Source organism: Panthera onca, chromosome B2 (genome assembly GCF_046562875.1).
Source record: "Panthera onca isolate mPanOnc1 chromosome B2, mPanOnc1 haplotype 2, whole genome shotgun sequence".
Lineage (NCBI taxonomy): Eukaryota > Metazoa > Chordata > Mammalia > Carnivora > Felidae > Panthera > Panthera onca.
In genome coordinates, this window is record NC_138343.1 from 52351529 (window position 1) to 52368434 (window position 16906).

General features: G+C 36.5%; 1 protein-coding gene across 1 annotated transcript in view; it reads left to right on the forward strand.

Annotated features, from left to right (window-relative positions):
* HCRTR2 (hypocretin receptor 2) overlaps nucleotides 1-11149 on the forward strand; it is a 107655-nt gene extending 96506 nt beyond the window's left edge. The window contains exons 5-7 of the mRNA XM_060615782.3: nucleotides 5209-5429; nucleotides 8405-8526; nucleotides 10611-11149. Of these exons, the coding sequence (XP_060471765.1) occupies nucleotides 5209-5429; nucleotides 8405-8526; nucleotides 10611-10840 (573 nt within the window). The 3' untranslated portion in view covers nucleotides 10841-11149. The remainder of the gene's footprint in view (nucleotides 1-5208; nucleotides 5430-8404; nucleotides 8527-10610) is intronic.
* Nucleotides 11150-16906: the final 5757 nt, after the last annotated feature.

The window sequence follows — 16906 nt, forward strand, 5'->3', positions numbered from 1 at the left end:
AGGGTAAGGAGCTTCCAGGCTCCCTCCTGGTAAACCTCTTACCCCACATCTCCTTACATTCACCAGCCGAGAAGCTCTCTGAAACCCATTGTCCTTTTGGGTTTTTATAGAGATTTCATTATGTAGTCATGATTCACCAAGTCATTGGCTTTGGCTGATTCAAACTCCAGCCCTCTTTCTTACCCAGAGGTCAGGGAATGGGACTGAAAGTTACAACCCTTTAATGGTTTGTCCTCCTGGCAACTAGCTTTTGACTTTAGGTTCCCTTCTTTAAAACAAGATACCCATCGGGGCGCCTGGGTGGCTCAGTCGGTTAAGCGGCCGACTTCAGCTCAGGTCACGATCTCGCGGTCTGTGAGTTCGAGCCCCGTGCCGGGCTCTGTGCTGACAGCTCAGAGCCTGGAGCCTGTTTCAGATTCTGTGTCTCCCTCTCTCTGACCCTCCCCCGTTCATGCTCTGTCTCTCTCTCTCTCAAAAATAAATAAACGTTAAAAAAAATTAAAAAAAAAAATAAAACAAGATACCCATCTCACCTTTATGGCACTGAAGTACTTACAGGAATGGTAGATGAAGATCTAGTATATTTTGGTCATCTGAATGATACTATATATATATATATATATACACACACACACACATAAAATTTATAGATTTCTATAGTAAATCATATCACAGAAATACAACTGATTGTTTTTTGATTTTGGATCCTGCATATTGCTAATTTCATGTAACAATTCTAGTGGAGTTTTGGAGATTCCCTAGGATTTACTTCATAAGCAATAATGTCCTCAATAAAATCAATCTATATACCTTTTATCTATTTTTCTTGTCTTCTTGTACTGGTTGGGACCTCCAGTATAATGTTGAGTAGAAGTAGTGAGAAAAGACTTATTACTGCTGTCAGTACAGAGGCTGCTTCAGATCCTCTGTCCCCTCTCTTTCTACCCCTCCCCACTTGTACTCTCTCTCAAAAAATACTTACAAAAATTTTAATGGTTTTTTAAAATTTGTTTTTGAGAAGGAGACAGAGTATGAGTGAGGGAGGGGCAGAGAAAGAGGGAGGCACAGAATCTGAAGCAGGCTCCAGGCTCAGAGCCATCAGCAGAGTCCCACTTGGGGGGTCTTGAACCCATGAGCCGTGAAATCATGACTAAGCTGAAGTCTGATGCTCAACTGAGCCACCCAGGAGCCCCATCAAAAATAAATATTTAAAAAAAAAAGCATTCATCTTTTTCCATTAGGTAAGATGCCCTTTATCAGGTTGATTAGGTTTCTTTGTATTACTAGTTTACAAGTTTACTGAGACTTGTATCATGAAAATGTGTTGAATTTTTCAAATGCTTTTCCTTTATTTTTTGAAATGTCATATTATTTCTCTTATTCTGTTAATATGAAAAATTACATTGATTAACCTTTGAATGTTTAATCAACACTGCATTGCTGGAATCAGTCTGATTTATTGAGTGAATTTTATTATCCTTTTTGTATATTGCTGAATGCAACTTGATAATATATTTTCAGGAATTTTTCATCTCTACTCATGAGAGATATTTGTCAACTGTTTTCTTTTGTTGTTATGTTTTTTACTTTTAGGATAACTGTGGTCTTATAAAATTAGTCAGAAAGTATAATTGTTTCTTGGAATTCAGAAAGAGTCTGAATCAGATTGGTAGTGTTTATTTTTACTGTTCTATCGAATTGATCGATCAGGAACAATGATCCTATCTGGGTCTGGAAGGTTTTTTTTTTTTTTTTTTTTTGTAGCAAGGTTTGGAATTATAGTGTCAGTTTCAGTAATCTTTATTTTTTTAAGGTATTTATCCATCTCATTTAAGATTGCAAATGTATTGGTTGTTCATAATATTCTCTATTCTTTTAATGTATGCCACACGTTTGCCTTTTCTTGTGACTTAATCCTGGTCACAAATACTTTAAGAAAGGGCAGGTTTCAAGGTCCATCATTTACATGATATTTCCAATTCATAATTGTGGTAATATCTCTTCCAGGATATATTTTCATATCAAAGATGATTTTAAAGTTTATTTAAAATAATGGAATAAATGTAGTGTGTGTGTGTGTGTGTGTGTGTGTGTGTGTGTCCACGAACTTTCCACAGTCAGATGGTTGAGCCTTTCCTAAGATGGCAGGGGAGGACCTTCCTCCATGGACAGCCTACCAGGCTGGATTTCTCAATTGCCCTTTTGTATGATTATTTAATCCACGTAACTAGGCATAAAAATGTACTGACTTCCATAATACATTGTGTTGAAGCTTATAAATGGAAACGATGGGAAAAAAGATAGACTCTGTAGTGAGACAGGACTAAATGCTAATTCTGACTTGTTAGATGGAGACATGGGTATTTTATTTAACCCTTCTCAATGCTCGATCATGTATAAGTGGGATTTGGAATTATCTGCTTTAGGAACACATTAATGATTACTCCAGACTATACATAGTTTGTGATGCTCAGTTATTATAGGCATTTTCTAATATTTTTACGTGGACTTTCTCTAGACATATGACTTATCAGTGGAGACATTTGTAGGTGTCCTCAAGATGAGTTCAGGATTAAACATATTCTATCCTTATTCAGATCATCAGCTAAAAGAGAGCATTATCACTGGTTTTGTTTGTTTTTAATTCTGATGGCAGAGACCATAGCCATTTTCCCTGTGGCAGTTTCTCTTTATGGGAAATATGTTTCTGACGGTTGAGGAAGTTATCAGCTGCAGGATATTGTTTCTTTCCTTCAGGGAAGCACTCAATAATAGAATTGCTAAAGTTTAAATGATCTCTAAGAGATCATTTAGAAAACAGTTCAAGATCATTTAGCAGACATTTATAGGGTTACTCATGCTAGAGTTTTTCTGGAACTTTCCAATATCCATTGCACTTTCTCCTCAATTATTTAAAAGAAAGACTGTTTAAAAAGAGACTCACAGAGGAGAAAGGATTCTCAGTGCCTACCCCCACAACCAATAATATAGATAAGAAGATTTTTAGGACCACTACTGTCTGAAAAGGTCAAGTCTACATGACAGAACATACAGAGCCAGAAAAGAAATAATTTATCAAATGTATTTCTATTTAAGGGCAATTTTTCATTAACTTCATGTGTTTCTTTTTGAGAGGGAATAGTTATTGGTCAACAGAAGCTCTGTGTGGAAATCAAAAATTTTCAACTGTGTTGAAAACAGTAAAATTCTGCTTTCAACGATTATCTAACACAGTTGGATCTTGTGATGTATAAAAACAGAGTCCATATGACGTCCATTCTGATAGAGCACAGGGACACATTGGTCTGTCTTGGCTTGCAGCACAGAGATAAAAACAACAATTGAATAATCTTAACAGAACTAAGGTGACCAAAGAGTGAGTCTTCGTGAGAATGAGAACACGGCTATGGTGTGTTAGCGCATTTTCCTCTTAAAAAATTATGCATGCTGAATTTTATTGTTTTGCTCACTAAACCCTATCAATCTTCATGAGTTTGTAATTAAGAAAATATTATACTTGGAAGGACTCCCTGCCATTATCAAATAACTTTGAAAAGAAATGGAAAAGTACAAGTTGTATAATTATTGTTACAAATTCCAGCTATTTGAAATGTTAATATAAGACCACAAGGGATTCTCACTATTTTTGTGTGCATTTTAAAGGACCAGACTGGAGCATGAAATTGGTTTCAAGCAATTTCATAACAATACGTAGTAAACAATGGAGAACAGTTTATTTTTTTCGTCCCTTCACTCAAGGTTTGCACTGGCCAAACCTGAAAAACAAAGTCTAATAAAAAGCACTAGGTAGTTAAGTCCTATCTGTCCATCTGACAGCAGATGGCAGTAGTGACACATGAAAAAAAATCCATTCAGGTTTCTTTTGCAATTACCTATTAGGTTTTCCCTGTCTTTACACTGAGGTATCTGAACAGAACTGGGAATTCCTAATAAGAGAATATGGTTGTCATCCTTTTACATCTCTTTTTTTGCCAGTTTTTATTTCTCTCGCATTTTAATTAAGACTTGTTTGCTGGTTTTGTTTTTAAGAGCAGTTTCAGGTTCACAGCAAAATTGTGTGGAAGATACAGAGGTTTCTCTGCCTCCTACCTTCACTCATAAAGTACCTCCCCGTTATCCATATCCCTCACTTAAGTGATATATATATATATATATATCATATATATATATATATGATATATATATTACAAGTGATATATATATATATAAGTGAGATATATATATATATATGTGAGATATATATATATATATATATATATATATTACAACTGATAAACCTACACTGATCTACTAAGCCCAAAGTCCAGAATTTACCTAAGAGTTCACCTTTGATATTGTACATTCTATGGGTTTGGACTGTGTATCCAAATACATTGTATAATGTGTATTGTATAATGACATGTATCCATCATTATGGCATCATATAGAGTATTTTTACTGCTCCAAGAATCCTCTGTTCTCTGCTTAGTAACCCCCCATCCCACCCCACCTCCAGCCCCTGGGAACCATTGATCTTTTTGCTGTCTCTCTGATTTTACCATTTCTAAGATGTCATATAGTTGTAGCCTTTTCAGATTGGATTCTTTTACTTACTAATACACATTTAAGTTCCCTATGATTTTTCATGGCTTAATATCTCACTTCTTTTCAGCCCTGAATGATATTCCATTGTCTGGATATACAACTTCTCTGTTTATAAAGAGATAGCTTTTCCATTTGAGCTCTCTTTAGACCTTAATAAAAATGGGATGTTTCAGGGGCATCTGAGTGGCTCAGTCTGTTAAGTGTCCAACATGGGCTCAGATCGTGATCTCACAGTCTGTGGGTTTGGGACCCGTGTTGGACTATAGGCTGACAGCTCAGAGCCTAGAGCCTGCTTCCCATTCTGTCTCCCTCTCTCTGCCGTTGACCACCTCCTCCCCTTTCTCTCTCAAAAATAAATAAACATTAAAAATTTATTTTTAAAAATGGGATTTTTCAATTTTCTTTTCCACCACAAATCCTATTTGACACTCCACTGTATTACTCAAGAACATACTTAACTCAGCAAACATTCTGGGGGAAACAGGCCTTTAACCTCCCTGGACCACAGGCATCCAGAATACTCTCCTTCTTATATCTTTGGGTTACTTCTCCAAAGTGGAACATCCCTGAGTCAGATGGCAATAAAGTTTCTGCTCCTTTCAGATCCCTGGAACATCATCTGTAGTTCAGAGAAAATGGAAGCCCCTGCAGCCTACTTCACAGCCTCGAGGGTCGGGACAGCAGACCAAGTCCAGGATTAGTGCTGTGGCCGCTGAAATAAAGCAGATCCGAGCCAGACGGAAAACAGCCCGGATGCTAATGGTTGTGCTTTTGGTGTTTGCAATTTGCTATCTACCGATTAGCATCCTCAACGTGCTAAAGAGGTAAAGTTCACCCATTATTTCAAAACAAAGTGGCTGTCATTTCTTGGTTCTTAATTAAGTTCTTTTTTTTTTTTTCTTTCTTCTTAAGCCAGAGAAAAATCTAAGCCCTTTGCCTAGATAGTTGTCAGGCCAGATAACTGAATGTGTTGTGACTATCAGGTAAGGCAGACAGCCTTTTTAGTATGCTCAGACTCTATAAGCTCTTGTCCATGGAAATTCTCTGTTGAGTGGCAGACATAAAACAGAGGTTCCCCTGACCTCTTTGAGCTAATTGCTGAGCCTTAGTTGCAAAAAAAGTTCTAATGCAAAAAAACAAAACAAAACAAAAGAAACAAAACAAAACCAAAAAAAAAGCAACAACAGCAAACATTGACAGCTTGGAGTTCTTTTTTGATCAGAACAAATGGGCTTTCCAAAACTTTGTTCTCCTACATAGGGAATTATGACAGGATTCTATCGAAAAGATAAAAGGAGATAAGAATGTTTTGTTAGCATCCTAATTATACTTAAAAGTGCATTTGTGAGCACCCACAAAAAAATGGAATCAGGACTCATACTGTGTTTTAAATGTTTAAATGAAAAAAAAAAAGAAAGAAAATGTATTTCCTGAAGTCACTGAATTAAGCTCAAGGTGACTATTAATAAAAGCACACAACTTTTCAGCGAGAGAAAGTATGTTATTTGTTAGGCCGCAGATACACTGTTAAGTGAAAACAATTGACCAACGTGAACAGCCAGTACAGGGGTCATGGTACACATGAACTTCACAGCCAGCCAACTTTATTGGGAATTATCATAACTGTTGCAAACGGACTGGCCCCAAGGTAATAGTAATTTTGTTTATAATAGGCTTCGAACTTAAACTGGGGTTGCTCCTCTCAGTTTTCCCTGATTCAGAGTCCATATCATATTCCTCACAGCTGGAGACTCTGGAGAGTGGCAACTTTGGCTGGAGTCACACACACTAAAGGTGGTAGAGCCAGCTGCAGAAATTTCTCATTCTCCTTGGCCCTTGTTTTTAAGGGCTTAATAACTTTTTCGATGGAAAGTGAACTTTTGCTCAGTAATATTATTTAGTATAGATGCAGCCTTAAGGCATAAGCTTTTTGGTAGCATGGAACGTATACTGACTCATGAGAAGCGACTTTGCCCTCCATAGCTTTTCATAATGTCTCTCTTACTTTTCTTGACCACAGAAATCCCAAACAAATTTATTCTGATCTCTGGATAGACGATCTTTTCTATTCCTAAGAGCTTTATAAACACGATATGCTACTGAATGATTTTCTCCTTTTTAAAAAAATTTTTTTGGACTTTGTCGTCTGTCTAAATTCGATGAAAATGGGATTTACTGCTCTCTGGATTGCTTGTTTGGATTTCCTGAATCTTAGCATTTGTACCTGTCTTTTAGCTAGTTCCAAATATCTACTTGTCTGTCATATTTTTTCTTATTTTTCTACCTTTAACATCTCCCTTTCCAAGGAAAAATGGCTAAGAAGAAAGTCTATGTAAAATTTAAAATATTTTCGATTTTTTTGAGCATTCTGCTCTTTTCCATAAAATTTGAAAAACAAAAAAACCAAACACTTCAAGTAACCCTGAAGATTGTTTTGCTCTTTACTACACACATTTTCTTCAAATGCTTATCTCTTTGTTTGTTCTTGTAAGATCATGCTTGTGTTTCTTTCTCTCACCAATGAATTTCTAAATCCTTTTTCCTGGAAACAATTTTTGCCCAACTAGTCGAAACCTGCTTCTTTAAAGTAGTTCTAGTTTGTCTAGGATTTCAAAGATATATTATGGTAGAGGGTCATAAGAGACCATTAATTCCATAACAGACCATTAATTGTCCATGTTATTTCACTCCATATTGTATTTTTGTAAAACTCGAGTACTCCACAGAACATCACTTTATTGCCGAAAGGCATTTCTATCATGGGCACCATCATGTGTAATCAAATTACACAATCAATGATGGAGCCTCTGGCAGGGAATGAATTATCTTCAGCCTATAAAATTAATTATTGGGTAGTTACAAGTTACCTACTGTTGGCTAGTGAATACAATTTGATAGATGAGATATTTCTGAATATGAAACAAATCTTAAAAATGATGTTTAAGGATAAAATAAATATTTTTCAGAGTTTAAAATAATGAAGATTTTTCTTTTTTCTTTTTTTTTTTTTTTTTTTTTTTTTTTTTTTTTTACTTATTTTGAGAGAGAGAGAGAGAGAGAGAGGGAATCCCAAGCAGGCTCAGCACTGTTACTGCAGAGCCAGATAAGGGGCTCAAACTCACGAACTGTGAAATCATGACCTGAGCCGAGATCAAGAGATGTTCAACTGACTGAGCCACCTGGCACCCGCAGAGTTTAAAATAATAAATAAAACACTAAAACTCATGAATTTTAAGAAGTTACCAGAATTTTGCCTACTGAAAACTAGTTCCTCTCTGGCCATAATGAATTCCCAGAAGACAAATTTCAACAAGGCTGGGGAGATTGTAGTTGAAAAATGGTGAAACTTTGATCAGTGCACGAATGTAGAAAGGAAGAAGTACACAGAGACTACAGTTTAGGAGTGCTTTTTAAATGATGCCCAAAACGGAATATTAGCAAACATTGATCAATTGTATGTAGAAACAATATGAAAGAAGGAACATAGATATATATGTGACTTCTGTACACTTACCCACCAGAAAGAGTATTGCATTTACTATTTATGAGAGAGAAAGATCCTTCTCTGATCCGATTTGGCTTTTGATTTACTAATTGTGCCATGGAGATTTTGTTCAGGTTCTGAGGTTTTTCTAAACTCACGATGGTAGCATAAACCAATGCCCACTGCAGAGGAGAACAGGGGTTAAGCAGCCTCTATCAAGGGCTATGTTCACACTTGAATTTCATTATTTGAAATTTTCAAAATCACATTGGATTTTCTGTCACTGTTTTTTGGTTTGGTTTGTTTTTCCTACAGAGTATTTGGGATGTTTACCCACACAGAAGACAGAGAGACTGTATATGCCTGGTTTACATTTTCACACTGGCTCGTATATGCCAATAGTGCTGCGAACCCAATTATTTACAATTTTCTCAGTGGTGAGTTTTCAACTGTTTCTTCCATGCAAACCACAATTCTAACCAAGGGCAAGGGATCAATGACCAGCAGGGTGTTGAACACTCTTGAAATGTGTAAAGAGCTTAAGTGCCATATAATGAGAATTTTTTTCCCCCGATGTAATTTGTCTTGAGTTTTTCTTCCCCTTATGAAAAGGAGCACCTCTTACCTAACTCATCAGAGGAAATCATGTAAGCAATTTTCCCCATAAAATTTAAAAGAAATGTTGAAATAGGAAAGTGAAAATTGTAAGAACTGAATACCACAGAATCTTGCTTGCCATACATTAAACTTATGATTTACCAAAATGTAAAACAAATTTATCTGAAAATAAAACAGACTTGCTATATTATTTCCTTTGACAACACTGAGATTGCCTAATTGAGGTTGAATTAGAACCCTTCCACTTTTAGGTAGGTTTCTGTATTTGCATTTCTCTTATCAGTAACATCTCTTGGGTTTATCTCAAGATTTCTCAATGACCACCAAAAAATGATATTACTCCTAAATAACGCACAAACTAAATCACACACACACACACACACACACACACACACACACACACACACATCTATAACTGATTTAATCTGTCTCTGTTTATGGAACCAACATAATTATAAAAATCAATTAACTAATTGTTTTATTTACAAACATTTTTCCTGGCTGACTTCTAAAACTGTGTTTTAATTAGTTACATCTTTACACTGTCTTCTTCTCTAACCAGTTGGTCATTTCTTTCTCATTGCTATCCCTAAATATATGATCATTTAATGTGGAAGAAAAAGCATTCATTTTATGACATACTTAATAAAAAATGTGTATTTTCCAACTTCATCTTTAGTCTTGTGGGTTGTATGGGTTATTAAAAAAAAAGACAATCAATTAGACTTTTTTTTAAGCAACTTTTCTTGTTGTTTTTTTCTTGATCATGGCATATACCGTATATAAACCTGCTTTATTTCATCTTTCAGAGAATCAGGTGGTGGAGCTTTATTTTGTATTTGGTTGTCCGTTTTCATGCTTTCCCCTGCTACATCCAACCCCTGTCTCTAAAATAAAGATGGCATTAGGTCTTAGATAACCAGATACAACTCACTGCTCATGTGCTGTTTGAAGAGCTAAGGGGCCATGTGGAGCTCTGTCTTGGAAAGCAATGAAGAAGCCACTGCCTTGAGGTTAGGAAATGACTAAGGGCCTGACCCTTGCACTAAGCAGATAAAACCCACTAAGAGGTTGTGTAAGGAGAAGTATTTGAAGTCAAGGCCACAGAACCAAGTCAAAGTCAGAGGGTTGAGTGAGGCAGGGGAGGTGCTGATAACCACTGGGGACTTGGCTGGTGCCTCCTATTTTGCTACACCCTTGAACCTTCCCTTCTTGTGTTGTCACTCAATCACCCAGTTTGGTAATTGAGGCTCAGAGAGAACACGGATGACTCCCAGTGCTGTTCGTTTTTCCTTTAAAAAGATGATTATTTCATTTTCATACTTCTCCAGTTTCATGTCAGTAATTTAAAGGCAAGAAAGAACTTCCTTCAGTTTTTTGTTCTGCTTTATGCCGAATTATAAAGCTTTAGAAATTCTCTACGTATTCTAAGAATTTTTTTTATAGATTCTTTGTTGAACTTAGTGTGCCAGTAGAACAGTTTCTTCAGAGGACAATAAAGGGATAATTTCTGTATAGTCATGGCTGTATACAATACAGCTTTCATCATTTTTGAAGTTATTAAATAACTCTGGACATCCTACTAATGATCACTTTTATTATAGTTAATCTAAATAACCCACACTCACAAATACAGAAGGTTTAACCCTGAAGGAATAAATCATACTCCAAGCATCACACATGAAAAGCAGTTACATTATTTTAGGGAAATACCTTATTGTTTCAAGAGTCTACCCAGCTTCTAATAACACAATTTCCTCTTCCTGTTTCCCACTTTTCCCAAAATGTTGCACCTCATTGTTAGTTTGGCTCAAGGCAGCAGCTTATTTGTACCCTACTCATGGATTTGTTGAAACATGTTTATGCTTATTTCTTTTTCCTTTCATTCTCCCCGATTTGGCAGGAAAGTTTCGAGAGGAATTTAAAGCTGCATTTTCTTGCTGTTGCCTTGGAGTTCACCATCGCCAGGAGGACCGGCTCACCCGGGGTCGGACCAGCACAGAGAGCCGAAAGTCTTTGACCACCCAGATCAGCAACTTTGACAACATATCAAAACTCTCCGAGCAAGTTGTCCTCACCAGCATAAGCACACTCCCAACAGCCAATGGAGCGGGGCCACTTCAAAACTGGTAGAATCTTCTTTCATATGACAGGGATATCTGAGTAAAACTATTCTTTTTTAAAAATGTCTGTACACACAGATTTTATTATCCTAGCGATCTGAAGCTAAAATTACTTTGTGGCTCTTTCTTTCTTCTTTCTTTCTTTCTTTCTTTCTTTCTTCCTTTCTTTCTTTCATTTTCATCTATTGCTCTTTGGAAATAAAAAACAAAGTCAGTTTAAAATAATTTCTCCACTTTTGATTTAAACATGGTAGAAGTCTGACCTTCAACTGAATTTATTTCAGGCTATTTCAGTTTTAGTTTCATGTATTATGATTTATGTCAATTAAATGTTTGAATATTTTTAATTCTAATTGTTATTTTAATCTCTCACCTTCAGATCAATTGCAAAAAATTACCAAAAGTTATCCAATGATTTTCTTTGGTTTACTAAAAGAAGTAGCAATTACTAAATCTGCATTAACAACAGACATGTTAGTTGATTTCATAGTTTTAAAAAAATCACAAAAGACTCATTATGATGTGCCATCTGAGAGAATATTTATATACAAAATAGCATATTATATTAGATAACTCTCAAAAGCTATCTTTCAAAACTATCTAAAAATATATACTATTAAACTTTATTTTCCATGAATCTTATCACCCATTTACACACTTTTCTCAGGTCTGTAACCTTACCATTGCTAACGTTTGTCATCCCAACATATGGCCAGTAAGACTGTATTACAATAACAATTTTGGAGTAACTACAGATACATAATGATCTCCATATCTAAGAAAAGACTTCAGCATTTGAAAATCAGATAGGATTCTTCTAACCAATGAAAATGATATAGTTGGCCTTGCAGGATTAGATTAAGAATACAATTTACAAAAGGAAAGGGGCAGAGGACTACCAAGTCACAGCTGGGTCCCATATGGGAGAGTTACTCCTGCCATGGAGATTCCTTGGTAAATATTTGCATTTAATTTACATTTCATAAACATTTATCAAATATTTATGGAAGTGCACCCACTGTGCTAGGTGCTAGGGAATGAGGTAGGGGTGGATGTACACGTGCCTTCAAAATTGCTCTAGGTTACTGAGGGGGACATGTTGATAGAGTTTGCAGGGCAGCCAACTTCTCTGGGGGACAGATTTGAACATGGGTGGAGCAGCGGAGCAACCCACATGGGACATAAACAGTAGAGTTGCGCTGTTTCCCATTCATTCAGTGACACAGTCTATGTCTGCAGACTCCATGTAGACCAACAGGTGGATAGAATGTAAGTGCTGGCTCTTAGCTCGCACCCAAATGAGGAGCCGCCCAGCATATTTTGTACAAATGTGAGATCTGCAATTCAAAGCACTGGATATTTTAAACTTGTCCCTCTTCAAAATCTCTCTAATTCAAATATTCACTTTAAAATTGAATTAAAAGTAAAAGATATTCATGAAAGCTGCTCTTCTCCTCATGTGATAGCAGCAGGTGTCCTTATTTTACTGAAATACAAGATGTGGAGAACAATATTTAAGAAAGATTTTTATAGAAGGTAACAAATAATCTTGTTCATCTCTATTTCCCAACTCATCGCTTTCTGAAAGAAGTAATACAGCCAGATTTTCCACAAGTTGTTTTCCTGTTTTAGAATGTGTGGCGACCGTGTGCTTTTTACTACTCAAAGCCAAAACGACTCTCACATACAAGATTTACTGAAATTCACTTGTTAATTATGAGAAAGATATCAACAAAAGCGAAATGTTATAACTCTCTCCTTTCTTCCCTTTGTACATTGGAGAACTTTCTTAATTATGCTGCATGAAAGGAGGGTTGTAATTTTCAGATTGTCATAGGAGCTAGCATTTTAAATAGTTTGAGGGTACTTCAAGTAATACTGATAATAAGCCTTAATGCCGAAGTAGTGTCTCAGAATAAGAGCTAAGTTATTTAGATTGTAATATATCTAGTTCTTTATCATTTAAGAAAGAGAGGGATTGGGAGAGGGAGAGCAAGCCAGAGGGAGTGGGAAATGGAGAGAGAAAGAGGCTCAGAGAAGCAGCAGTTGTATGATTGCCTATTAAGGACAAACTCAGAAGTCAAGATTCCTTTGCTGTAAATCAGTGATTCTCAAAATGTGGTTTCTGAACCATCAACATCAGCATCACCTAAGAACTTACTAGGCATACACATTTCCACCCTATCTCAGATCTGCTGAATCAGAAACTTTGGAGGTGGCAGCCAGAAATCCGCGTGTTAACAAGCCCTACAGGTGATTCTGAAACACCTTAACATTTGAGAACCACTGCTCCAATTCCCACCTGACACCTGCTAAATAGCCCACGTGAAGTATTTTACTGCACAGCTGTCTACAACGGGCACGATCGTCATCACTACTGTCAGCCTGGCCAAAGGTCTGAAAGAAGAGGTTGAGCATCAATGATGAATGTCACTCACTGTCATCCTACTCAAAGAAATAGTGGTTTACAAAACAGTGGCCCCTGTGTTATAAGCGCAGGGTCAAAGAAGGCTGGTTTTAAAGCACTTGTGTACTTTATGGATACCTGGATGACTTGAGTTCCTAACTAAAACTTTTAAATCTCCACCGTCACTTACACTTACTAAAGGCAAAGTTTTGTGGAAGCAGACAGTTTCTAAGAATGATCATTGCCTGGAAGGAAAACAAGCAAAAAACCACCAGTACCTACCAGAAACCGTGGTAATGGAGTATCTGACTGTGCAGGTTGCTTTCAATGTGTTGATACAGGAATCCTTCTAAGAGGTCTGGATTTAGAGTGGTTACCTTACTAGGACAAATGGTAAAGAAAGAGGTGTTCCCCAAACCTGCCAATCTTATGGAACAAAGGGTCAACTACTCACCTCATTATGTGCTAAATAACACAAATGAGACTTCTTATGAAAAGAATGTGTTGCAACTGTTTTATGCTATATATAGACTATCACTCTTTTTTGCTATGTTTCAAGATTTAATGTAAAATGTCATTAGTGTTACTGAAATTTTGTTATCAACAAGGATGTGATGATTTTATCTAACACAGAATGCATTTGAACTTCATTATTTCTGAATTTCTACAAACCCATGATATTTGATATTTGAATTCGTTCATTCTTGGGAAGGGACAGCTCCCAGTTTCTGAGGAAAATGATGTATATTCTCCAAGTCTTAGAGTGTTTCTTGGATATTAAATGTTACAAACTATTGATGAGTTAATTGCAAAAGTGTTAGGCATAATGATATTGAATTTCACTCCCAGTGTACATTATTTTAGCAAAGATACAGCTAAATATGCTTATAAAATGTAGCCTGAATATACATAAGCCTGAAATATCAGAATGACAAACACCCACACATGCTTGTGGACACAGATTGTGAGGAGGGCTATCATTGTTTTAATACCAGTGTAATAATAATAGAATCTTTCACACTTGATTTAAATCACAATCATAATCAGCTGCATTTCAAAACAAATCTGGTTAGTAAATCTGGTTGCAATTTAGAAAGTTTTTCAATTACAGTTAATTTTACAACAACTTTTCTACTTTCTACAAGTTGCAAGTCAAAAAAAGGAAATTCCATTAGTTACGTACAATTAGTTTTCAAATGGCATGAAGCAAAATAATTGACTTTTTAGAGATAATATGTAAACAAAAAATATTGTTAAAGCCTATTCTACTACTTTATGTACCTCAGAAAATGAAGTGCAAAGGCATGGAAAACACTGTTATCTTCCCAAATTCAAAGAGGATTGTTTTCTAGAATACTGCTGCAATTAAAGTGGGAGCAAAACAAACTCCCTCCCATTTGCCACGTATTTCTATTCTCTTAAATTTTCTTTCTCAGCTTTGGGGTTAGAATGTCTTTGAAGTTTTTCATGAATGTATTTCTATAACTGTTGTATCCCATGTGTGTGAAATCATGTCACTTGTTTAACAATTATCTTAGACATTTAAAGTTCTTTATGTCTGATTTACTGTGTCTTCATGAAGAAATTTCTTATCAAATCCATTGAGATTACATACCAACTATGAAAGATGCTCACTATGCAGTTTTTCTTAAATTTTTTTTAATGTTTATTTATTTTTGAGAGAGACAGAGACAGAGACAGAGACAAAATGTGAGCAAGGGAGGATGGGCAGAGAGAGAGGAAGACACAGAATTCGAAGCAGGCTCCAGGCTCTGAGCTGCCAGCACAGAGCTCAACACGGGGCTTGAACTCATGAACTGTGAGATCATGACCATGACTGCTCAACCAACTGAGCCATCCAGGTGCCCCTCATTATGCAGTTTTTAAGTAAAAACTATATTGAGAGTTGTATAATCACATTCACACTGACCTCTCTATTGTATGAAAAATCTTGTTGTCGGTTGGATATGTTGGATATTCACTCATAACTAGTGTCAAATCTTTGCAGTTAAGGATTAAATTAAGCCCTGTGGTGCAGTACTTAATGATCCAAATATTTTTCCCAATAAGTTTATATAACTGGGGATAATCATGATAGAAAAGGTGTTTAATGTTGTTTTGGAGAGCAGGTACTAAAATAAGGATGGTTAAGATTAAAACAGAAATGTTTCATAAAAATTATTGAAAACTATTTACATGTATCATTAAATTTGGGAACTTTTATCAGAGTCAAGAGATTGAATTTTGTTTTGATTGAGAGAAAATGATGACCTTGTGATTTTCAATTTATCATGAGACTAATAAGTATGGCTTGCCCATAATTAAGAAATTTTTTTATTGGTCATTATATATAGAACTTTTAGGGCTCTTTTAAGTTAGTGGTAAATTTTAAAATGCATATTTTCTGTTTTTCACTTCCTAAATGATTCTGATACATGACAGAATCAACTGCCAAGGACTTTTATTTAAAAATCCGTTTGTACTCAGCACTGTTTATTCTAACTGGCATCGAAAATGCAGCCGCGGTAAGTAGACAAGATAAACCGTTGGCTCCATCTAGGCACATGCGATTTGAGTATGAGGTGGTTTCTAAAGACCAAGTGAAACTCTCAGCGCAGAATCTCAAGACTAGTTACCTCAGGGGTAAGGGTGTTTTGCTTTGAGTAAGCCGTTATTACAGCCTAGGTACTTGGCCACTCCTCTCAGAGTCAGCCCTGAAGAGAGGTTAACTCATCCCTGCTTTCGTCTAGGCCAGTGGCCGTGAAGGGGAAATGGGTAACAGAGGAAAGTCTCTTGAAGCACCCCTTTGTTCTTGCTCTGCTTTTACTATTTCTTCGCTCCCCAGCTGTGGCCCTTATCCCAGCCTCCCCAAAGCTAAGCATGAGCACACCTCCCCCTACAGCCTGCCTTGCTCTACACCGTTCCCTGTCCTTTGTACTGCCCAGCCCCAGAGTTCTTGGTATCTCTGGAAGTGAACCTTGGCAAATGGTTAAGTTCAGAACAAATGAAGCAGAGCACCAGGAAAAAGAAAAAAGAAATTGTGCTTTTATGTCCAAAAATTATACTTTTACATCCTCCCAAAGCAAGCCCTTTCTTTTCTTTCCAGAATATCTATGTTTCTCAGTGGCCTTTAGGAGCCGTGTCAGCTTCCACTGCCTAAGCTTGCTGCCTCAACTTGGAAGGGAACCCAGCTTTGGAACACTCAGGCCAAGGGAAGGGCATGGCAGGTCACCAAGGATATATGCCTGAGGAGGCAGTGCTTGTGTCGTCTTTGGAAACAATACATCTGTTTCATCCTTTGGCTTTTTATAAGTCCAGCTGCTATGCAACAGCAGAAAGATAATACTCAACTAAAAAGAAACTATTGTTTATTATGTCATCAATTTCTTTTTTTTTTTTTTTTTAAATGCTTATTTATTTTGAGGGAGAGAGAGAGTGAGCGCTAGCAGGGGAGGGGCAGAGAGAGAAAGGGAGACAGAGAATCCCAAGCTATCAGCACAAAGCCCAATGTGGGGACCGAACTCATAAACTGTGAGATCATACCTGAGCTGAAACCATAAGTTGGACACTGAACTGACTGAGCCACCCAGGCACCCCTGTAATCAATTTCTAATTAATTTCACAGCATTGGAGTTAACATGATAATTTCCAAAGGGAGAAGGGTATAAA